We start from the raw sequence: 24,873 nt of genomic DNA, 5'->3' as shown, positions 1-24,873 counted from the left end.
GGGCCTTCTCATGAAAGCATTCCAAAAGCAATGTGAAATAAATTCTTCTTAAAGGTTTGTAAGCCATTCTTATTTTGTCAAAAACATTTTTTAGGCTTTTACATTTTCAGCTGTCTATGTTGAATAAAAATTAAAGACATGAAAATGCAGGAATTTACATTTATTTCTAATTATATATGATTCATAAATACTTTTTAAAAAATAACACCATCTTCAACCTTGCAGAGGTTCGTTGGTGCTTGCCAGTCTTAGATGCTCAAGGATGTATATGCAGGGTAGGTCCAACACTGCTAGAAGCAACAAGCACCTTCCTTGATACATCAGGGTAAAAGCTAAAATAACATTATCATCATGGAAGCGTTAAAAATATTTAAATACCAGTCACATGTTCAATTTGGCACTTCATATTTTTGCTGTCATAATAACACTGATAACACTAAGTAGGAAAAACAGTAATTATGAGCACATAAATTCAGACAAAAATGTTGTAAGTGAAATTAATTTCTACAGATCTTCAAGTATGGCTTAAGCCACCAACATCTGCTTGACACACCTCTTCAAACTGAGCATTTGGTGCATCTTAGCATTATTGTAAACCAGGGTGCCACTTTTAACTTCTCACATGTAAATGACACCCATATTTTAAGCCTTGCCTCATCTGTTAGCATATTACTAGTGTACACTAAAATGTAATTTGCAGTATAACTTTTTCTTTATTCTAGTCCAAGCTGCCATTAGCTTTTACATTACTTTGAACAACACTACAATACGTGTCACATGATCCATTACAACTTTAGTGTTTACTGCAGTGTTTGTAGAATACTGTTTCTGTATGAAAATACAAATCCTTGAGATACATAAGGCATGTCAAAGTTCTGACACGTAGGTTATTTTTAGAGACGAATCCTTCCTGTTCTCAGACAAAGAAGAGCTGCTGGCCACCACCAGCCCCTGAGCAGCGTTGCATTCCCTTTCCTTTTACTACAGCTGCAAACTTTTTGCACTCTTCTGCAACAGCCATGATAAAAAAGCGGGTACTCAAGTCTCAGAGCTGCGCACAATGGCAAAACCTGTTACTTGAAATGTTAACTACATTAACTGAACCATCTGTAACTCACTGGTGACAGTTTCACTGCAGATTGCATGTAAAAATTTAAACTAATTGTATCCAATTTTAAATCATGTTTCAAGCTAAATCCCATAAAGAAACAAAAAATGTTGAAACCCAAGACAGTGAGAACTGAAACTGTTCTTATGAAATGGTATTCAGATAACTTGAAGCCCTTTGCAATAACCAGCCCTGCAAGGAAGAGGTTCTCTCCTAAGCACAAGGAGGTCTCCTCTTAGACTAAGACATCAAGAACTATTGCTATGCCATGTGCAGCTACCACATCCCCAAGGGCTTTCACTCATAGCAGTGCAATTCTGTTTCCCACTATCTGAAATTCAGAATCAGATGAAGATTTGAGAAACTATCAAAGAAAATTATTGGAGGCTTTGACTACACCCACCCACAACTGGAGCAGTTGTGAGTGCCAACAACTTTAACTCTTTTAAAAATCAGTGGTTTAGCGACAAATATTCCCCTCCTTCTGTAGAATGTGAACAAGGCAGCACATTAAGTCTGTCAGGACAAAAAAAACTATAGTCCTCCACCAATAAATTGCTGCACTAATGCAGTTTTTTCTTAAGACAGGTATTATATCAAATTTTAAAGCAGATGTGAAGCTTTTCTACAAAGCTATCATTGACGTATGCATTAAGATAAAGCTCACAGTATTGCCTCAGCTCTTCCTCAGTGAAGACACAGCAGAGCTGCTTCTATTCAGCTTTTTGTTACTTCTTCACAGCCTTCCTGCTCTGTCTGCACTGTGGTATTTAAACGGCCTTGCTTTTCTCCTACATTCTGCCAAAATGCTCCTCAGGATCTTAAGAAGTTGGAACTGCCCTGAGGAATAGACATGCGTCCCAATTAAGAGATTAGCATTTACAGGTCACCAACTTCACCACTAGAATAAAATCAACAGGAAACATGAATGAAAATAATTTTTCTCAGCATAGACCTTATGCTCATCTCTTTTCTTACAGCTGCTTAGTTGTGGGGTAAAGTTGCAGCACGGAGTAATTGGATTCACAGTCAGATTAAAACATCTCCATTCTGAGCACTGAGTCAGAAAAAATCCCCACTGAATTGAAATAAAAGATAGGAGTAGAAAGGACACACAGCCTCACTCCACCCTCAAAACCTGTCAGAAGCTCTATGAAACTCAACTAAGGGGACACCTAAAGTATAATTTTTCCTTTTCAATAAGATACTCAAGTGAAGAAGCACCTCAGTATTATGGAAAAATAGGCTTAGGCGTGGACAAACTCTTAATCAAATTGTTGACAAAGGTAGGGGAACCCTTCAAACCTCTTCTTTTGAAAGCATTCAATGATGTCTTAATATCAACATAACCCATCACACTGAAGCACCTTACAAGTGTCACAACAATTATATACAGGTAAAGCCTTCCCAGCTTTATTTCTAGAAAAATTCCTTTCCACAATAACTGACCAAAAAACCCAAAAACTTTTTTCAGCTCCTTTCTGGATACATGCTGTGTTGATTATTTAAAGATTCTAATGCTCATTTACCATGTCACAGTAAACTAAAACAGACTTTGAAAGACACAGTTAAAAAGGAACTGAAAACAGGACATCTTCACAAACAAGAGAGACTCAAAAAACCTGCGTTGAGAACAAGAGGAAAGCTGAAGTAAGAAAAAGGCTACAAACAGATAGCACTTCACAAAGAAAAGCTTTGCCTTTAACTGGATGCTTCTTCACCAGTGGAATGAACAAGCCTTGCTGAGCTTGTTAGAATTCCAAAAAGTCAGATCTTTTATTTAGATAACTGGGGATTAATTCTAGATATTTCAAACATCCTTAAGAGACAAGGGGTGTTTTTGCAGCTTAACACAAATTTTGACAAAATTCAGATAGATACTAGCCTTTGTACTTCAAAAAGCAGACTGCCTCTTTCTCCTCCACAATTAGTGCCTTGCCTTAGTGGTCTAAGGATTAGTAATGAGCACTCAGCCATATGGCCTTATTTCACAATGCTCAGTTAGCTACACACCTCTTCCATCACTTCTGATATTCTTCAAAAACAAAGTCAATGACCCATTTGAAGGAATTAGGTGAAAAGGAAAACTTTATAAGGAAGAACTAAATGCTATCAGGTATATTTTATTAACAAAAAAGGTCCAGTATTCTAAGACTCCTTAAGAAACATCAAGCTGCCTCACTTAACCAATCAGTTACTGTAACATTCTTTAGACTACACAAACTACACACTGAATTTATTTGGTCTAAGGTTTCCAGTTCCACTTCAGTGAGGCACAAAGCATCTGGAGTTGTAGCATCCTGACTTCACTTCAGCTGATTATTCACTTTTGCTTATTTTCTTGACTTTTTATAAAGCAAGCAAAGTAAAGCAAAAATACCAATTTAATAAAATGAAAGGTAATAACAGTAAGTTTACTACAGAATCTAAAAATGTAGACAGTGTGACTCCTGGCTATGCTTTAGGTACCTGAAGGATGAGTGTTCACCGTGGACTGGCAAAGTGATGGGAGGAGCTGGAGACTGGATGTACATTGACTGCCCAGATGTTTGCGTGCCTTTCCTGATCAGCTTTCCAGTGTTAGGATCATAAATTCGAACTTCAGGACCAGCTTGAGACTTTGGATGGATGGGTGTTGGGTGAAACAGAGCAGTTTGAAATGTGCTGGGTGTATCAGGAAACGTGGCAGGGCTATTTTCTCTGTTAGATGGAGTTCAGAAAAAAAAACAAAACTGCATTAGAAATTTAAATGAACTATCTAACCAGAACAACATTCCCCTTTCTTCTAAAGCAGAAGAGGGAAATGGTTTGGAAAATCTTGAAAGAAACGTTTCTTCTCCTCCACCTCATTAAAGTCCACTGAATTTAAAAACAGAAAACTGCAAATACAAGATCATGTCATGTTTAAATTACTAAAATATTAATAAGCGTGCCTTAGAATCTGTCTAAACACAAAGTTACTGAAATTATTTCCAGGTAGTAACAACAGCACAATTAGCAAAGCATGATAATCTGCATATCTGCAACAAAGAGAAAAGCAGCCTATTGTACCAATCTTTCTATTTGCTCTGAGAGAAGATAAACACATAGTATTAACTTGCAAGCCATCCTAACTAATTTTTTAAAATACTAAACTGCCTATGATCACCCTGATGCATTTTAAAAACATAACTTTAGAAGTGCCAGCAGAAACATTCAAAAATCAGTCTGCAGGAATCACCATTATAGCATACTATATAATTGTGATGAAGTTCCACAAAAAAAAGCAACCAAATTGAATAATTAAAAAAAATTATCAACTAAACCAGCATGTTATGCCCCATGAAAGCAATGCTATGTTAAAAAAAATTAAACTAATTTTTAACAAATACTAGAAGTGACACAAAACTGGAGTTTTTACCAGATGCTTTTAAGGATGTTTCTGAAGTAGTCTTGTAGCAATAACACGGTAAACCAATTCTAAGTTTACCTATTCTCTTCTTGGTATCTTAAGTTCATTTTACATGCAAATGTTTTCTCAGGTTTCTCCCCTCCCCTAGTCTGTATGTGCTTTGGACCTGCAATCACTATTTCAAGCAGCTTCATTAAAGAGAAAATCTCTTCCAAAGTAGCTATACATATTGGGTTAAAGTAAAGGTACTTGCATCAAGATAGAGATCTTACTGACTGAAGCTTGTGTGGGGGGGAAGTATGAAATTAAGAGGTATTGTATTTGAAACACAGAAGAAGGAAAAATTATCATCATGTTTCAGTAAAATGGAACAGTAAATTAAGAGAGGGAGGAAGACTAACACTCATGCAGACCTCAAAAAAAAACCATTCACAAGCTACTGCCCAGGTTTCTACTGCAAACTTAGCAGTGTCAATTTAATCATCCCACACAAATATTCCAAAGTTCGATTTAAAACGCAAATATTCCAAAGTTTGATTTAAAACCATTTGATAGTACTTTTTAAATACTAAGTATCCTAGTCAAGCCATAAGCAGGCTACATGTCATTTCCCAACTTACAGGATCCTGTGTCTCAACCTAGTGTCGCATTTGATAAATGACCTCACTTCCACATGTTTCTTCTTCTGGTATCTTCAAAGCCTAACACACCCATGTTCTGCTCTCAAAGGGCATCTTGTAAGTAGAATGTAAATCTCTAAACAGTCAGTCATACCAGTATCACTTTAATACAGAAATCCCATTATGCTATGCTGCTTCCTGTCTAATCATGGAAGGGAAGATCCTCTGTTAGGCTTGCAAGATGTGGGTATATCCAAACAGGTAAGTCAAGAAGCAGAAGCTGGCTTGAGAGTAGCTTGTCATGAGTTACTTTAGCCAGTCCACTATCCTGCAGGGGACTGTTGTCCAACAGTCCAACTTCCTCTTTACTGATAATGTTTTTGGCTGCCTCTTCTATTTACTGTCACCCTATAGTGCACTAATTTTTTACCTTTTCTCTTTCAGTACTTTCTTATCATCCCAAAACCACCTCTCACTAGTCCCTTTCTTCCAGTTTTTGCTCCTGTCTTCATGCCTTCCATTTCTTCTTGGAATTTTCTATGGTATTTTTCTGTTTCTCTCTTTCCCATCACTACCAAATTTTACCAAAAAATGCCATACTTTACTAGTTCTTCATGCAGTCAAATACGTAATCTTTTTGGCAGCATGAATGATCCCATGCTTTGGTGGCATTCCCTCCATTTGGAGGCTTATAGATGAACTGAAAAGGGCAACTTCTCCAAAGTAAAAGAGCTAGCAACAGTAACTGCTAAAGAAAGTAATGTTACCACAAGTTTTCTCCTGACTGTGCTAGTTACTGAACTGCCTCCTGACCCCTTGACAGTCTTCTGTTTAAGCAAAAGAGAAATGGAAAAAACAGGGAGTTCTTCCATAGAATCTATAAGCATCTGAACTTGTCAGAAACCAATTTATTAACAAATCAGAATAACCTGTTTTCATAGCCCCTATTCTTTCAAGGCATAGCACTTACCTGTGTGTTTTGATGTAGTCATCCTTTAAGGGAAAGAGCTGCTCCTCAACCTTGTCCCAGCGCTCCAGGCAGCTCCACAGCCAATCAGGGTTTACAACATGGAGATCCTTGCAGTCCTGAGCTTGCCGTACTTTCTCTGTGCCTATTACAAAGTCAAACACAACACAACAGTGTTCCCAGAAACACAGAAGATAAACCAGTGTATAGTTAAAACTAAGAACATTTTATCATCAATTGTACAGAAAAAAAAGCTCCTCCCCAGCCCAACAAAACAATCACATCTAATAAAAGGGAGAATGTGAGTAAGATGCAGTATCTCAGACTCAAGCTGGAAGAAGGTAACTTTCTGAAAAACTGGCACCATGGAAGTAGCCCACTAAGATTTGTACGGAAAATCTCTGCATCTTCTCTACATGTTAGCCCAACAAACAACACAAGTGCACTTTTGCATAACATCTCCTTCACTTGTATTTGTTAGTAGTCCAAGAAGCCCAAGCATTTTCAATGCTGTTGAAGACTGACTAACTTATCATACTAACTTTTTTACACATGGCCCTCTGTTCTACCTTTTAACAGGCTGTCACCCACCCAACCTCCATCTACCAAAGACGGAGGCAAAGGGGATAGAATTCCTTTGTGCTGAAACAGGAACAAAGAATGTGAAGTTAAACACGGCAAGCTAGCATGCAGTCCAGATGAAACCAGTAACAGTGCAGCTTGCAAGTAACAGCTGATCTCCAGTTCTGTTCTCTGGGGATGCCAGAACAAGAGAGAAACTCAGTAAAGTTGCTATAAAGTTGCCAAAAAGCACCAAAATCAGCACTGTGGTTTAATCCCAGCCACTTGTTGACTCCTCCAACCACACCAGTGGCATGGGGAGGAGGATCAGGGAAAAAAAACATTAACACTAGTGAGTTAACAACAGCTAAAGAAACAAAGTAAAATATAATAATCCTAATAATATGAGCCCTTGTCTGTTTTCACACATGTGAGAACAATGAAGCAATGAAGCCTCCAGAAGAAAAAAAAAATCAAGCTTCAGAACAATTCTGACAAGCAAGCAAGAACAGTAAATTAATTTGATGTTTTCATCACAGTTCCCTGGAGTTTCATCTTCATGATTGTCATTTAACAATATGATTTTACTTGTTTCAATTTAGATTAAAATCTTGAAGTACCCATGCTTCTTCACATAATTTGAAGATGAGACAAAGCAGCTAATCTCAAATATTTAATACCCTTTGTACAACCTGAACTACAATCCACTGGGATAGACAGATGAACTGAAATGCACTTGAGGACTGACCTAACTAGTTGGTTAAACAGCTCAGTTTAAGTCATCTGTAAGATTAAATGACTAAATAAACAGAAAGGGCAGGAGATAATTGTCCTTTATGAAACTCTTGAAAGCCTCTGTTTCCCTACCTTTTGTACCCCAAACCCAATAGATACAGGAGTAGGGCTACATTTTTCTCTAGATACACATACGCTTTTTCCTTGGATTTAGATTAGCAGAAAACAATGTTGTGTGGACAAATATATCTCTTCTTTTTTCAGGTATAAATGCAACCAGTTGCATAGTTCAGGATGTAAGAGCTGTACATAAAAAGCTTTACTCCACACTAGTATAATTGAAAAAAAGTTAACTTAAGAATCCGAGATAAACACAAACACAAAAAAAAAATACTTCAAGATACCGTCCTGTCCAAACCTCTAATGATTTGAATGTCATATTTTAATTTATGCCACGTAATAAAAATAAAACCACTGTCCAACAAAGATTCAGTGAAAACAATTTTAGAACTGCAACTGTGTTAAACCCAGCACACCTCTGCAGTCCAAGAGGTTTTAACTGGCTAAAACATAAAACCCTAATAAAGGAGGTCAATGTACTCCCTGAAATCATACATGCCCTGATTTAAGTAATCTGTTTTCCAATTAATTATCAGTTACAAAAGCAACTGAGAGGAATTTCATGCAACAGTTGCTGGAAATGAGCCAGTTTACAGTGCCAGAAGGAGCTTTGACTGGAGATATTAATATTTAATTAACCTCAATAGGAATTGCAGAAATACCTCCAGTTAGAAATAGTAATGTACAATCCTGTATTTAAGTTATACACAGGGTATATTTCAGAAGAAATAAAGCAAAGGTTCTGAAAGAGAATCAGTTTAGGAGATCTGGGAGAAAAAGGATTGAAGAAGTTTAAGGCTTAGCTTGGACATGCTTTCTTTTGAGAATAAAGGAGAAAAGGAATGAAAACATCAGAAAAACAAATCAGCAAGAAGACAGCTGTTATAAACAGGATGCTAAAATCAGGTTCATAAGCATAAGAGTTTCAGAGCAAAAAAAAGCAACAAGAGCAAGAAGTCTGACAGAAGTTTAGTTATCTGTGCCTGTTATTAAATACTGAATCAGATATCAGACACAGCTGGCAATACTGTGCTGCACATAACAGCTCTGGAGCTGACTGAATGCCACACGCAATAGCAGTGGTTTCACTAGTAAGCACACGCAACAGTTAACCAGAGGTAGTGATGCTGTTGGATAGATGGGACTGTGCTTCTCCTTTTGGACTTCATCAGGGGGAAACATGGACAAAACTGTAAAATTGCACCTTCACCTCATGTTAAATCTGTGAAGTTACATGAGGAGATGACTTTCTCCAACTGTTTTTCAAACTCATGTTTCTGCACTGATGTCAGGTGTTTCATCTTGCTGCCACTTCCTCCCCACCCCCACATTCTGCATTCACACATACCTGATTGTTTCATACTGGATGTATGCTGAGGAGCTATACAAATTCTTCTATAGTCGACAGGATTGTGACAGGAAACTTAAACATGAAAGCCAAAATAGCACAATTTTGTATGAAATTGCTACTGGAACTAGATGGTTTTTAAGGTCCCTAACAACCTAAATGTTCTAGGATTCTGTGAAAGCTGGTGACACAAGACTGGTGTGTAACCAAACCCACCTCCAAGAGTCAAAAGTCTTACCTTTCTCACCTCCACGACAACAAGGCTTCTGCCTCCTCCCCATTTCTAAAGTGCAGTGGCACACTTCAGCATACTGAAAACTACATGAGCAAACACAAGTGTGTCCTATTGGGGAGAGCTTTCTATTTCTAGCTGACATCTTCACAAATCAAGATTTCACATGTACAATCTACTTAAAGCAACATTTGGTGAAACACAGATTTAACTGGGAGGAGAAATAGCACTGTGATAATATGTTTGCTATCTCCTCCCCCTTTCCCCAGTGTAACTTCTTTTTGAATTACACTTATTAAGACAAAACAGCAAAAAGATTTTAATCCATCCAAGCAACAGTACTTCTGATGCAGCTAAAAACACCTGAATTACCCAGCTGAGCTGAAAATCACTTAGAGAAAAACTGATCTTCCAGACTACTTTTTTGCATTGTTCTCATCTAATCACCTTCCCCTACTTCAAATTCTAAAATAGTTCCAAAAAGTTAAAAAGGCACAGAAGTTTTTCCACATGAAGCAACTGGGGGCCAAATTTATCACATCTATTCTGTGATGGATACTGTCTGAAGCAAATAATATCAGAAAATGTTATTTCAAAGTTGGGGAAGGTGTTCATCAATTCTACTTCTGAACTTGTTGAAAACAGTGCTCAGCCGACTGTGGCCTCTGATTCAACCTCACCCATGCAGAACTCAGTGTGAGTGCTCAAGGCTGTGTCACGACTAACCAAAGCACACGATGGGGAGAGATCACCAGCAGCACTTGCAGAACTTTCTCCTAATTCCAACACACCAAAATCAACATATCCTTATGGCAGTTTACAACTAGGCTGCCAGACACTGCTCGGAAAATCTGATCACTAAAAGTTTATTTCTCTTCAGATAATTTTTATATCTAGATGTTGATTTATAATCAAATCCTGTTCTTCAAGAACACTGACCTAAGATAAGTGACAGACGTGTTGTTCTGAAGCTATGCCTGAAGTTCAGGTTTAACTCTGCACAACAGGCTTACCTGGAGAGTGGCCAAGCTTAGAGCAATGCTTAACCCATTTTTTTTTTAAAGACACAGCCCCTGAACATATTTTTCAGGAAAAATGGCTGTTGACACATCACAGGAGTAGGAAATAGCAAGGACTCAAATATATTTTGAAAAATAAAAGAAAAACTCGTCGCCTAAATGGATGTATTTCCATTCCTACCACACTACAATAATTTTTGAGAGATCTGAACAGCTTTATCTGCTCCACCAGCAAAAACTCAATACAAGAATCAACTACAGTGTCTTTCATCTGTTCAGGAAGGAACATAACAAGGTTTATGAAATAGTGTGATAACTGCTTAGCCAAGTGTGTACACAGCTATAAAAACTCATCCTACAGTGGTTTACTGATGCTTAAAGCAAACAGCAGATGTTTCAAAAACTGAAGCAAGATTTATGCAGCCCATAGATAAGTGGAAATGACTATAGGACAGCCTTCTCAGTCACTCAGATTTATGAAAGCTGATTAGATGATGAAAAGATCCTGTATTTACAGTAATTCAGGCAGTAATTTCTGCCCTGTGTAATGAAAGAAGCCCTAACTTTGTCCACAAACAAGGATTTATTTAATTTCAGAAATCAGAGTACCTGTCTTTATAGGGAAACAAACAGCCTATCTGCAGAGAAAGAGACAAGTATATATAAAGAAGAAAAAAATTAAATTAGTTACCCTAATAGGCTGGGAAGAATGCCATAAAAACAACATAAAACATTTTTCAGTAGCTCATTTCAATGCACCAAGCTATGATGAGGTCACTTCGCAGGGGAAACCCCATCACTTCAAGACCTAAGGGGTAACTGTTTCACACTGACTTCTTCCCTTTTATGTCCTCTGCCAAATTCTTCCATTGCCTTCAAAATGAGAAAGCTAAAAGTATTTACTCCTAAACACTGCTGCAGATTAAGTATCTGTCTTTCTTTACATCTCAGCTAGTAAAAAGTAAACATACACATTCAGCTGCTTGTCAGAGCCCCAAGTCTGCCGCTGTTAGTGGCGTCACCCAGAAGACTGAACGAAAGGTATTTTACAATCACTTTTCATAGACATGCTAAAAAAAGAAAAAAAGATAAAAGTACAGATAACAATGTTGCCTGGTCTCACATCACTGACTTCTGAAAAAAACTCAAGAAGGGACATGCTTTTGTTTCCCCTTTTCACCAGCAATTGCATGTCAAGCAGTGCTTCAGATGTTTGCCACAGGAGCCAAAGATGCAATATTTGTATGGCTTACTGTCAGCAAGAGGCTTGTAACAATTTGCTCTCTAACCATAAAAGAATCACTATGAAAATCACATTGACAGATGAATTACCACAAATCCAGCGGTGACAGGACAGAATTTATATCCTTAAAATCTCTGATTAAGAAGTTCCCTTCATGAAATTAGAACGATGCAGCCTAAATACTCCCACCTTCCAGGAGAGAATAATAGTCTCCAGTTGAAAAAAAAACCAAAACCCCATCACAAAACCAGAACCAGTCAATCCAGAAGGATCTTACAAAGGGTTATTGGATAATACTGTTTTATTCACTCTAAATCCCTCTATTTCATTGCCATTGTTACAGAAATAATTATTAAGTGATGATGAAAGATGACAACAGTATTGCCCATTAGGCAGATACGACTGCCAATTTACCTCAACTAGAACTAGCGCAATATGCAATTTAATCAAAAAACAAAGTCAAAATAGTTTTTCATATTCAGATGTACTTTCGTATGATTCACTAGGAATGTACAGGTGGCAAATTATTTATGAAAAAAGAATATAAGGATGCATACATGCATCTACAGAAACACACAACCCTCAACCAGTATATTAAAAAAAATCCAGATAAAAAGTCAACTGCTTCTCATTATCACATGATGTCTACCTTAATGTATTTTTCAACACTTCACTCTAGAAAAATGTGTATGTTTGGGAGAGTCTCATTTACACTTATCTTATCAATTTTACCCCATCACAACAGATGCATCTGATGTGTAACTACATTCAGAAGTCATCTAGTTGAAGATAAACAAAGCAACTTTGAAATGAAACATTTTAAGATTTAAAATTGGAAAATCATCTCTTATACTGATGGCTATTATGTCTCCAATGAAGTATGATGAACTTGCATAATTCCTTGCTGAAATAATTATTCCTATTTATGAAGTTTTAAAACAGCTGTTCAGCAACAGTAGTAAAACAATGGAGTCCCAAACTGATGCATCCATTGATTTCAAAACTTCACATTCACTGCTGCAATTATCAGATCTTCACAACCCAGAATCCCAGCTAATCTCAATGCATCTAATTCCATCTCCTGAGTTTTAGGTTGTTTTTACTATTAAAGTCTATCTCAATTTATCATATGCTTTTACTACTTAAATGCCTCTTGACATACAGAATTTTGAGGAAAGTACCCTCTCTTTAAAATACAAGCCAATGAAACCAAGCTGCTACTAAAACCCCAAATGAATAGTAGTTGAAAAAAAAAAATCCAGCAGGTGGCAGATAATGTGTTTCTTCACTTATGTCATCCAAGTGTGCCCTAAAAGTATGTGTGAGTTTTAGGTAATATAAAACATGCAGTTTTACTTTTGGATTTCATGGATTTGACTATCAGATATTTAGATTCCATGTAATTTCAAAAAGCCAGTAATGAGGGAACCAAGCCCCAGGCTGCACCCATAAAAAGCTAGAAGCTAGAGCTGCTGACTGGTAGCTCCTCTATGACAGCTACCAATGGTACATTGCTATCCATTACAGCTACAAAAAAACCAGGCAGCTTTGTCAAAGACAACCTAAAAGTTATGCTAAACTCTTACATTCTCTTTGACAAAACTAGCAAGATGATAATAAACTTTTCTTTGACACAAATATTAAGGGTTTCTATTCAACAACTCCGAGTCTTTGACCATTAGTATCAACAATTCTTAACAAAAAACTGAGACATGACACATTGCATCAGAGGGTATTTAGTGAGTCTACTTTTAACAATTAAAGGTAGCTTTTGAGCAAAAGAAGAGAAAGAATACTTTTAAAAAGGTTGCTAAATTGTTTTAGGAAGAATCCTTTGATTCTAATCTCAGTTACATTAAAGTCTGTAAATTATACAAAACACCTCAAGGCATGAACTCTAACAGACTAAAAGCTGCTTAAATACCTACCTGTCCTTGCTGCAATGAGATGCGTTGCTTTATCAGGATCATCAGCACTAAGTACGAGATTCTTCACAATTTTAGCTCCAAGTGCTGTGGCGTGATAGTGTTCCCGTGTCTTTTCAATAGGGAAGTTTGTTGGGTAAAGTCCGCTAAATATTATGGTTACGTCTGCCAAGACTTTACTTTTTAGTTCTGGTACTATTTTTCTGATGTCTGGAATTTCCTCAATCTCTTTTTTCAGATATTTATCATACTTTGTGTAATAATCAGTGTGAACTCGCACAAGGATCTCCTCAAGGTATATTAAATGGTCGTCGTCATCTGTATCATCTTCCTCCTCTTCCTCCTCCATACTCTGGTCTAAGGACTCACCCATTGTAATTCCAGACTGCTCACTAATCTGAGATTCTGTTTCAGCTTCTTTCTTATCTCCAGACCCATTTCCTAAATCACAAAGGCTTTCCTGTTCACTTTCCTCTTGTGCTTCATTATCAATTTTGTCCTGGATATTTTCACTAGGTAAAGACTGTGTGTCCCCAGAATGGTTCACCACACCATCTTTTTTCTCACTTACATCAGTGCAACTCTCTTGGTGTAAATTTTCATCCTGCAGAGGTTGTTTGGATTTCTTCCAACTTCTCTTTTCCTCATTCTCACTGTCTGATACAGAAGTGGATGACTTTTTGGTATCCAATCCATCATCGCTTTCACTGTCACTAGACAGTTCAAAGTCCAAGTCATTTGTTACCTTCTCTTGGGTTTGCTGCTTCTCTATAACTGTTGTATCAACTTGTTCTGAAGAAATCTGATATTCTTTTGCATTTGCCAAATCATCAGTGACCTCACTGTCCATTTTGTGACCAGTGCTATCATTTAAGGAGTCCTGGGCATTAACTTTGTTATGAGAGTTCACATCCCCATCAGATGTTTCACTGCTTAACGAAGTACTCCCATTTGCAGTGCAAGTGTTCTTTGCAGTTTTCTTGAGACCATTACTGTGCTCTTCTACACATATAACGTTCTTTATTTCTTCAACATCTTTTGCTGAAATCACTGCTGAATCCAATGCCTCAGGTTTAGAAGAATGGTTTGCTAAGACACGGGCAAGAAAGAAAACATATTTTCCCTTTTTTCTTCTTTTCAGATTAACCAAAATTTAATTTTCATTGACCTTAAACACAGTTTACATATGGACTTAGATTTAATTATGCTTGGAAGTGATCACTAGGCTTTTTAAAGTTGTTAAAGTTCTCTAGGTCTCAATGATTACTAGAAAGGACTCTCAAACACAATAAACATTACTTTTGTAAAGAAGTTACATAAGCAGCTTTTTTTTCTTTAAATCACAGGTCATAAGTAATTATTTGTTAATTCTGCAAGCATTAAAGGATTTATCTTGTACTGTAAGTTTTATGTTTACAACTTAGAGCAATAAAAATAAACAAATTGGGGACAGATGGGCAGAATTTGCTTCATGCAGTCCTAATCCATAACTACAGTACAAGAACTTCATTTATAAACAGCCATGTCTTTCATAGTATCTAATTTTCATAACAAAACACCTGAACTTTAGTCCTTGAAAAGACATATATTTTAGCAACACAAAGATGCCATTCAAGCTCAATTTATGACTGATGGAATGCAAATAAAAGGGTCATATAGTCAAAACCAGAAGAATCATTTTAGGATGTGTCCACAGATGTCCACAGAAGTAGAGAGACAATTAAAGAAACTGCAGACTTCCAAACTGTTGCACACAAACATTCACTGGGAACACTGTATGAAATCATACTATTTTATCGCCCTTTTGTGTGCATGTTCCTGCCCTGCAAGTACTGACAGTAGTCAAGTGTAGAGGTCCCACATCACAGTGACCCGATTCAGGCTGATCATACTATTTCTATTGTTGTATTGGACACTTTATCAGCAAGGGAAAGCGAGCAATGTCACAAGTATTAAACTAAAAAAAAACCCAAACCCTTGGGTGAACTGGAAAAAGCCAGACAATTCTTTCTTATGGCATTATGTTGCAAATATATTTTGCCCCCAAATAATTATCAATCCAGTAATATGTTCGTTCTAAATCCATTATGTGTATTACACTGCTGAGCCTGTTGAACATAGGGTTCTTGTGTCAAATGCTAAAACACCATGTTCAGTAGGTGCTAAAAATTCACACTAATTTTATTAGCACGATTTAAACTGGGAGACAAGCAGATTTCAACATTCACTATCAGCAGTGTGTTGAGGCCAGAGTTTATTACCTATTCCTCCAAGTCCCACGGGCAAGTAAAGGAACGGAAGAGGTAAAACCGACAGAGAAGAAAAAGTCAGCATGTTTTACATGGGGGTGTGAGGGAGAAAGTGTCGCCCTCTACACATTCTTGAAGAGTTTGGTGTATTTCCACCTCTCAGCCACAACACTTATTACTGCTTCACTTCTGCTCTGGTTGATGCCAGAAGTAAGGCTCTCAGTAAGAACAGTCCAGTTTTACCAAGCTAATCACATCTGTACTGTCAACTTCAATAGTCTGGGATTGCCCATCTGAGCACAAATGCAGTATTACTAAGACCATCTCAATGACTTACATCTATCATGTTTGAACAGTGGACAAAGTTATAAACATGGTTTAAAAACAATCTAATTACCTTTCTTCTTCATTTGCATTTCTCTTGATCCAGGAGGTGCATTAATATCTCCTATCCCCTGAAAGTATACATATTTCTTCACAGTTATCAAATTAGGTGCAAACTTCCAAACATCCTCTCTATCATCAATGATGCAAACCATGGAATCTCCACAAGGAAAGAGATCTCTAAGAGACAAATAGTTGATAAATTAAGCCAGTTTTAGAAATTTATATAGAAGTGAAATAATTTCTATTGATGCTCTTGTTTATTATGAGCATATCTGCAGAACATGGAACTTACAAAAGAAACTTACAAAAAGCCAGCAATATTAAAATTATGGAATTCAAAATACAAGCTTTGAACAAATTAACGTTAGTGGATAAAAAGGAAACAGCTTTTTTAAAATCTGTGTTCCAAAGGCTAAAAGCAGAAAACAAGAAACATCCGTAAGAACAAACCATTACATTTTAATCTGGTTTTCTTTGGTTTTTGTCAACCAATAGCCCAAAGTCAACTTTCACAAGGTTAATACACTACCTATATATAGATAGGTAAAAGACACAAGGAAGGTTTTAAAGAGTAGATTCATTCAAACCAAGATAAAGGAAACAGAATTACTAATATCACCTAGGAGGAGGAAGAGGTAGAGTAATTAAGATGCATATAAAAAAACATCAAGAAAAGAAAAAAAAGCTTCTCATTTGCTACAGTCAGGTGTAGACGGGCAATAAATTTTAATATTTCATAAAGCTGCATTAAACAGATCTGTCTTAGAAAAAAATCTTTGCTTTATACTCTAAAAAACAAGAAATACTCTGAAAAAGATCAGAATGTGAATTTAGACTAGAATATGAATTCGAGGCTCTAGATGACATAATTTCAAGAAACACTAGGAACAGAAGGTGCTTTTAGCACATTTGAAAGCCAGAACACTAGGTATTCAATTATGAATTGAACTCAAACTGAGAATTTCGGTTTAATTAAAAACCCCACAACGTAAAAGTCACTATACAAAATCACAAGACAAAGTGGAAATATGGTTATTACAAGAATAAGAAGTGTAAGTGAAAATATGATGCCATAGCATCACACTCTTACTGTTCTGCTACCACAGAACCCATTAAGTAGAGGAAATGCTGCAATGCCCAACACCTCAGTTTTACTGAGATGGTGTTTAAAATGATATTTAAGAGGCAGACAAAGAAGGATATGAACACGTTAAATGCAGAGGGAGTAATTTTTATTTTATTTAGCCTATTTTCTCTGTTTGTTGTCATGTTTTGTATAATGCCTAAGACCCACATACATACCTAAGGTTCCCAGTTTTAGAAAATGGATCGATACACTCATCCCTTGACAATATCCGATGGGAAAAAAGCTTCTTTTCAGGGTCCAAAAATCCTTTTGGAAAAAGAAATTAAGAAGTTAATGTTCAAGATGTTTGTTCCTTGTTTATATTTTATATACTACTGGTATTTTAATTTGTGCAACAGCAGTTTAACAAACAACTTAAAGGCATGAGATCATATGGGAGAAAGTACTGTGGATGAAGTATTAGTAGCTAATTCAGGGAGACTGATTTTAAAAATTCCACCTAATTTTCTTTCAAGATGGCAACAAAACTGAATTTGTGACAGCCAAATAAATAAGGCTGAAAGAGATACAGCAGGTGATAGACACACGATTATTGCAACTTACATTTATCTCTATAATTGGTTCTTTAAAGCTAAATGCCCTCCTTAGCTCATTATGCCTAGGGACTGCAGAGAAGTCTCACAAGAGTCGGCAATGTGCTGCAATATTTAAGCACAGTAGGAAATTAAGAGACAGTTCCAGCCGGAGCTCTTGCATTTGTAGGTTTTAAGTTGTACCTCTAACAACTACTTCAGTACATTTACACATAATGAATATATCCTGGGACTTCTAGAAATATCCAGGCCCAGTTTTAGTAACTTTTCTGACTGCACTCTTTAAAAAAAAACAAATGAACAAACAAAAAAAAACCCTAAAAACAAAACAGAAGCTGTGCTAGCTGATCTACAAGCAAGATAAAGTGCTATTATTTAGGCAAATGATGACTTGAGTGTACAAACACACATGCACATGCTTCTGAACCTAGTCTCTAGTAATGAAGTTCACCTTCATGAGCAGATCACAGCCACATAATTGCTTAGAAAGAAACTGGCATATTACATGCTAACCTGTATTTTTTGTTTTACTGAATTCATACTGAAACTAGTATCAACTTCTCATTATTTTTACGAATAATACAAAGCAGTCAATACTTACTTGGGAACCATCTTTTCAAGTTTTTCTGTATTTTACTTTAAATGATGGCCATATTATAAACAGAAACAGAATTCAAAATGACTACATAGTTGTTCTATGGACCAACTTTAATTTTCTTTCAAGGAGCTCAGATTTGCACAGAACATATGTTCAACTCCTTTTAACAGTCTAGCTCCCAAGAGTACCTTAAATTGGGACTTCAAAAACAAAGTTTAAAAAAAACCCTAAAAATCAGTCATCACTTCTGAAGGTTGATCCTGTATGTAATTAATATTGATGTGTAATTGGAATAACTTAAAACCCATAAAAGCAAGAAAATTCTGAGTTAAGGACAGAGGTTCAACCTTAACTCACCCGACTATGCTTAAGAATTGCTGCAAACTCGTAGAATCATCCCCTGTAGTGAGACCCTTGCAGTACCTAGGCATAATGAATTGAGAGAATTAGCTACAAAGATTTATTGCTGTACACACATATACTTTGACAAACTACAAAAGCTGTCACACAAGTTGCTATTCTCCTCAACAAAATTCTCTTCTGCTAATTGTCTGAATACACAGGAACTCTCTACACTGAATTAGACAGAAGTCTAATTCATGGCAAAACTTCAGTGAGGCACTCAGCTGCAATGTTGCCGAGCTAAAACTGTAAGAAAAATTGAACTAAATTAAACTTCAATTGAAGTTGAACTAAAAAAGTCCAAATGCAGAAAGCCTGGCTGCCAGAGATTAGAGATAAGGTAGGATTCCTCAAGCTCCACAGTAATACTTCACCACTAAACTAAAAATACACTGAGGATAGAGCTCATCAAAGATCCATCTGCAAAGATACAAGCCCACCTTAGGAGAGTCCAAGGGTAAGCTACCTGAGTAACAACACAGAAAACAGCACTGGTCTCTTTTTAAAAAGTTCTTTCCAGGTCAAACTTGTTTCTTTTAGATGTTCCCTAGTCAACTAAATCAACATAAACAATTTGATGTTTTCACATCTCAGGGAAAGGGCAGGTAACATTTCACTAATTTCATCATTTGTTTTCTTCAACACACCAAGCACCCACCACAGCCACTCTCTCACTCTCCTCTGCAGCTGGACAGAGGAGAGAAAATATAATGAAGGGTTTGTGGGTTGAGACAGGGACCAAGAGAGACTGGGACCAACTGAACTGACAAACTGAGCTTCCATTTAGTCCCATAAATTAGACACTGTGCTAGGTATGCCCCCAAGTTTCTTGAACAAACTGAAGACACTATAATTATCGTTTGCCACATTAGGAAAGACTATCGAGTAGACTCACCCAGCAGAGACTATTGCCCCAATTGCTTGTTTCCCATCTCAGACACAGACTTACCAAATCGTATTGCCTGCTCTTATATAGACTCTCTTAAAAAATAAAATTCATAAATAAATAAAAACTAAGGTAAAATAATCAGAAGATACAATGTTGAGAACTAACTCATATTTGGGATGTCTCAAATCTTAGAGAAAAATTGAGTTAAATAGCAGTTCCCAGGAGAAGTTATATAACAGTTGGAAACAACATGAATTTAAATAAGTCCTTTTATAAATAAAACTAAAATTGAATTTCTGAAGAATCAAGTTACCTTCAGTTCTACTTGAGATTCTACTTTGTAATCTGGAAAGAGCTGTTGACCCAATCTTTCAAAAGCTGGGACAATTTCAGACACTGGTGATTATACATACACACTGCATACATTCTGTAATATACTTGCTATAACAAACCATATATATGAATGCTATCAACTCGGTCCTACTTTCTAAATTTCATTGTAAATCTGCAGTGATTTCACATTGCTTTATTGTTGCTTAATAGCTCCTGAACTTAAAATTCTGTGGCATTTTACAACTAGCTTTTAAGCTGACATCTGTTTTAAATATACCAAACTTCTCTTATAGGGAGCAGAAAAAGAAATTAAGAAACAATTGCTCAAAATAATTATTTAGTAGAGAAATACTTCAGGGAGCTCTAGGTAATAAAATCCAAAGCTCATCTTCATAAACATACTACCAGATATCACTTTGTAAACATGCCAAACAAAAAAAGGGTTTAATATAAATTATTTCAGCAGATATAAATGGTGTTTACAAATATCAGCTAATCCTACTTAACAGCTAACAGGAATCAGCTGAGATGAGAGAAAAGGACTGACAAGATGTCATCTCTTTTCAAAAGCCTTCTAGGACATGAAAGGAGCAGCTCAGAGTTCAGAATTCACAAAGCTACATAGGATGTCTACAGAGGACTTAAGCAAACAACCTTTTTCTTATCAAAAAGGGTGAAAAAACCTTTTTCTTATCCCCAGCATTTTATTACAAGTTCTTTCTTTATGTAACATAGGGATAACAAAGTATCAAACTGACAGCTCTGCGAGAACCCATTTAAGCAATACTGCCATCAAGTGTTCTCTATATGTATCAGCTATGCATTTCTCTAGTACTGCATCTTGGCTGCACAGGTGGACCAGGCTGCAGCCAGTGCTTGTCCACAGACTTCAGCTGAAATGATCACCAGCACTGCACAAATAACCCACTTGCAGTTTGAATGCTTTTGATGAGGTTAAACAGCTTCAGGCAGAAATCTAGAAGTCTGTCGGTGACAGGAAGCAGCAATACCCTAATAGGTGACCCTTCCCTCTATGGAATAAACAGGGTAGCTTGAGCATGATGACCTCAATAAGTGCTGCCTGTGGCAGCACAGGCACTACACAGTAATCCACATTGGGGCTCAGAGACTAAAATGGGCAGAGGACAAATCACACATTGAGAGAAGACAGGGAAAGCACTTCAACATTGTGAGTTAACTACCTCTGCAACTCCTCCCTGGCTCTGAAGGCCATTTGCTACACATCTTCTGACCTTAGGCCAGATCATGGCACACAGATCCAAGTGAGTAAGACTATCCCCTCACTTGTATTTAAACCTAGTGATAAAAAAACTATTCCTCTTTTGGCACAGAAAATAAAAATGCATTCTAAGAAGGACAGAAAGACACAGAATTGTTCATGCACTAGCAGTACATAACACTTAATCCAACAGCAAGACTGACAAAGCTTTAGGAAGATTCTTCAAACTATGATCAAAGACTAAGCAACACAGAAACATTCACTTGCATTGGCAGGACAGGACATGCCTTAAACCTTTCAACGAGTATTAGCTGGAGACAACAAATAAACATCGTATTTTGATTACAGAAATATTGTATGTTGTCATTCAGAAATCTCTTGTCATTACAAGTCTCTTCTGTGGCATTGAACATGTATAAAGAATTGTTTGATTTATTTTTTTTAAAGTGTTTCAGAGCTAGCTAGGATAGCTAGCTCTAACTATTTTGGGATCATCCTTTCTTGCCAAGAAGTGGGATTACTGGGACATTGTTGTTCAAAACACTCCTGGCAATATGGCACAAAAAAAAGCAAATGTGAAAGACAACTTAAAAAAAGCTAGGAGACATGGAACAGCAGTACGGATAGTTTGACAGAGTCATAACCAAAAATATTGTTAATTATATTATCTTAGACCCACAGACTTGATAAAGGCAAGTTTGAGGAGAAAATGCTCTTCCAACAGAGAAAACTAAAATTGGCTTTTACCCCATCTTGATAGTTTAAACTCATGGTGTCCTTCCTAACATTATTCAGACCCATACACTCGCATATCCAGGGCAGGTTTCTTTTATGCTTCTCACAAAAAAGAAAACATTTCAACCAGTGACCCACGCAACAGTCTACTACTGTTATAATTCAAATAAAAATATTTTCTCGAAGTGAAAACTTGTAAGTTCTTGAGAAAAAGACATGAAAATATTGCTAGATTTCTGTTTTTCATTAATTAAGTGTTATCTCAGCTCCAGGACACAAAACTGCTGTAAACAGATTTAAAGCAGCAGAACTTCCTTTGGTGAAAGGAAACCATATGGGGGCGGTGTTCCTCACAGGATGAGATGATGTCACATTACTGAATTTTACACAACACTTACATTAGATTTGTAAGACAAGTGAAGTTGCAGATCATTGTTAGGGTCCATCAACATAATTTCTTACTTAATAAGAAGGCACTAGTTAACAATCTGATTCTCTAACCATCAGTGAAACAAAGCAGATCTGATGGGGGAAAAAAAAGGATTATATCTAAAATTACAGGCCATACAGGCACTGCCTAGTCAACAAGCTAAGAATTCTACCCACAGGACTATTTAGGAGGTGGCTTTGCACAAAACAAAGAACAAATACTTGAAAACAACTGCATAAAGAAAATTAGTTATATGAGTATGAAGGCAAGGTAGGTAAATATTGTTAAATGCAACACACTACTCACCTGCAATTGTATGTGCATACAGTCTGCTGCCAAAAGTAAAAACATGTAATTCATAGAGCTTGGCAATTTTTTCCAGGAATTCCTTACAATGAGGACGCAAACGTGTGTGCAACATAGGCTCACCTCGACCTAACTGGAAATGAAATATTCCCTAGAAGAAAAACCATGTTGAGTATTATCAATATAGCAAACAAAAAAGTGAGCATTCCAGAGCTACCTTCTTCCCTCACTTCAACTTTATTTGGTCCTACTAGATCAAAGTGGTTTTTGGCCACAAGATTATAGGGATGGATAAAATCCAAAGCACATTTTTGCTCTGCACCAGGCAGTCCAACAATAATGCTTTAAAATGCAGGAAGCTGTACTGTTGAAAAATTTATGATGCAGGTGGCTTTCATTCCAATCTTTACTTATGGCAAACCAATCTGAGAAACTTCTCAATGTGCTTGTTTCAGACAAGGTCAGGATCTCACTACAATCAATACCTCACAGTGAACTTTTGAGAGACTCATTTCAATATGCATTGAGCTCAGAGGTAGTATTTTCTTCATCCAACAAAGTCTGCCTATGAAAACATAGCAACAGAGAGCAAACCAGGAAGGAAGCTTACAGATAAAGATCCCTGTTAAAAACCTCACAATACTTTAAAAAATTTTTTTTTTTTTAAACCATGAATTTGTACTGATAGAGGCATAGCCTTTCAGACACTCAAGATTTTTTAATCCTTAAGTTGAATATTCGTGGTTCCCTTTCCTCTTAATTGCAATGTACATTTCTAGATTGCTTTTTCCTAGCAATTGTGAACATATGCTTAGCCTACTGGACATGCAAGAATGGCAAGAGGAAAGAAAAGAAATAAGCAATCACAGTTTGCATGATATTGATCTTTGAGTTTGCATTCTCTTGCTCCAGACAATGTACACATTTCAACAAGTTTTAGAGCTTCCAAATTAGAAATGTTACAAGTCAATGCACCTTGTCAGTTCAATAACAAGTGTTTCATGAAGAATTAAACCACAACACACAAGCTCTCCCCTCCTCACTCCCCCAAAAAAGATTTTAAAAAAATCCCTACACATACTCATGGAATGACAGACATAGGAACACACAGGATTGCTCAAAAAGGGACTTTGAACAGTAATTCACTGTATCTGCCTCAAGACTTGGTAGTCACATTACTAAGTACTCAGCTTGAGAATTGCAGAGGAAGGAAAGCAGAGATTAAAATTTGCTACCTGAAACCTCTCTCAAAATGATTATAAAGGAAAAGTGCATGAAGGCATGAATGGAAGAAAGAAAAACGTCCATTTAAATGTAGAGAAAAAGGACCATATTACAGAAGACTTGTTTCTCATTTTCTCTTATTCTTCAACTATAATTTTACCTAACCACAGAGTGTTTTGTTAGAGAACCATCATTTAAATATTGTTAGAAACATTTCTGTTGTTACATTGGATTGAAAGGTAACCCCAAATACCTTATTGGACATTTGCTGGCAGTGCTGTTCTGTAGTATGGATCAATGTCTGGTCCAAATCTACCATGAGCACCAGTTTTCTGTTTCGATGTAGTCGCTGTTGATCTTCTCTTCCCAGCTGCTCAGCTTGCTGTAACAGAATATTCACTGCTAAGCTTAGCTTCATAGAAATACATTAGGTTTATCACCTTTTGTGTACACCTGAGAAGCCCTTCTGCTACAAACTAACAGCACAAGAAATGATGCCTCAACATAACTGTAGCAATGCCAGCTGTGGAACAATTTCTTTAAAAAGAAAAAAAAGCTCTAGAAGTCTACTCTCAGATCTTTGTGACACTATTAACTTTTAAAATACAAGAACTCAACACAAAAGTTTCAAATGTAACAAGTAACCACTGATTTAATTTAAGGCCCAATGTCCTGATAGGAAATAGCAGTAGCTTTGAACACAAAGAAAAACTCATCAGTAGGTGTGAGAACTTTTCACTGCCACGTGCAGCAATTTTGCATTATTAAGTACAATATGTCTGAAAACCCCACACTAAGTATAAAGCTGACGCTCTTGGTGACCAAAATGACACCTATGAACTTCAAATTACAGAATGTATGCCTTCAGACATAAAAAGCTATGATTATGCAGCGCCACACGGGCACTAACATTAAGACTTTATAATCCAGTAAATATTTACTCCTCCTGCACATATTTACAAACTTTCTAAGTACCACATGAAGCTCTGTGCTCACCTGATTAACTTCTGATAGCAAGTTGCAGGGTTACCCGCAAGAGAGCTGAACTTAAAAGTAAAGTTAGAGCACTACAGAGCAGCAAGGATCAAGTGCAAACTGCCCTTTGAAACACTGCTCTATGATGGGGACACC

General features: G+C 36.7%; 1 protein-coding gene across 4 annotated transcripts in view; it reads right to left on the bottom strand.

Annotated features, from left to right (window-relative positions):
• The window catches only part of CTDP1 (CTD phosphatase subunit 1), a 94,022-nt gene that overhangs the window by 51,780 nt on the left and 17,369 nt on the right, over positions 1-24,873 (bottom strand). For 3 of the 4 annotated variants that reach the window (XM_041464302.1, XM_041464303.1, XM_041464304.1), the window contains exons 4-10: positions 23,996-24,124; positions 22,519-22,669; positions 17,208-17,298; positions 15,916-16,082; positions 13,273-14,358; positions 6,090-6,231; positions 3,578-3,808 (exon numbers count right to left, since the gene is read on the bottom strand). In XM_041464302.1, coding sequence (XP_041320236.1) covers positions 3,578-3,808; positions 6,090-6,231; positions 13,273-14,358; positions 15,916-16,082; positions 17,208-17,298; positions 22,519-22,669; positions 23,996-24,124 — 1,997 coding nt within the window. Of the gene's footprint in view, positions 1-3,577; positions 3,809-6,089; positions 6,232-13,272; positions 14,359-15,915; positions 16,083-17,207; positions 17,299-18,540; positions 18,607-22,518; positions 22,670-23,995; positions 24,125-24,873 lie in introns of those variants that run through there. The other variant, XM_041464305.1, reaches the window with a different exon arrangement.

This window comes from Pyrgilauda ruficollis, unplaced genomic scaffold (genome assembly GCF_017590135.1).
Source record: "Pyrgilauda ruficollis isolate IOZ18807 unplaced genomic scaffold, ASM1759013v1 scaffold178, whole genome shotgun sequence".
Taxonomy (NCBI): domain Eukaryota; kingdom Metazoa; phylum Chordata; class Aves; order Passeriformes; family Passeridae; genus Pyrgilauda; species Pyrgilauda ruficollis.
Note: the sequence above shows the minus strand (reverse complement) of the source record. Positions and strands in the feature narration are given on the sequence as shown.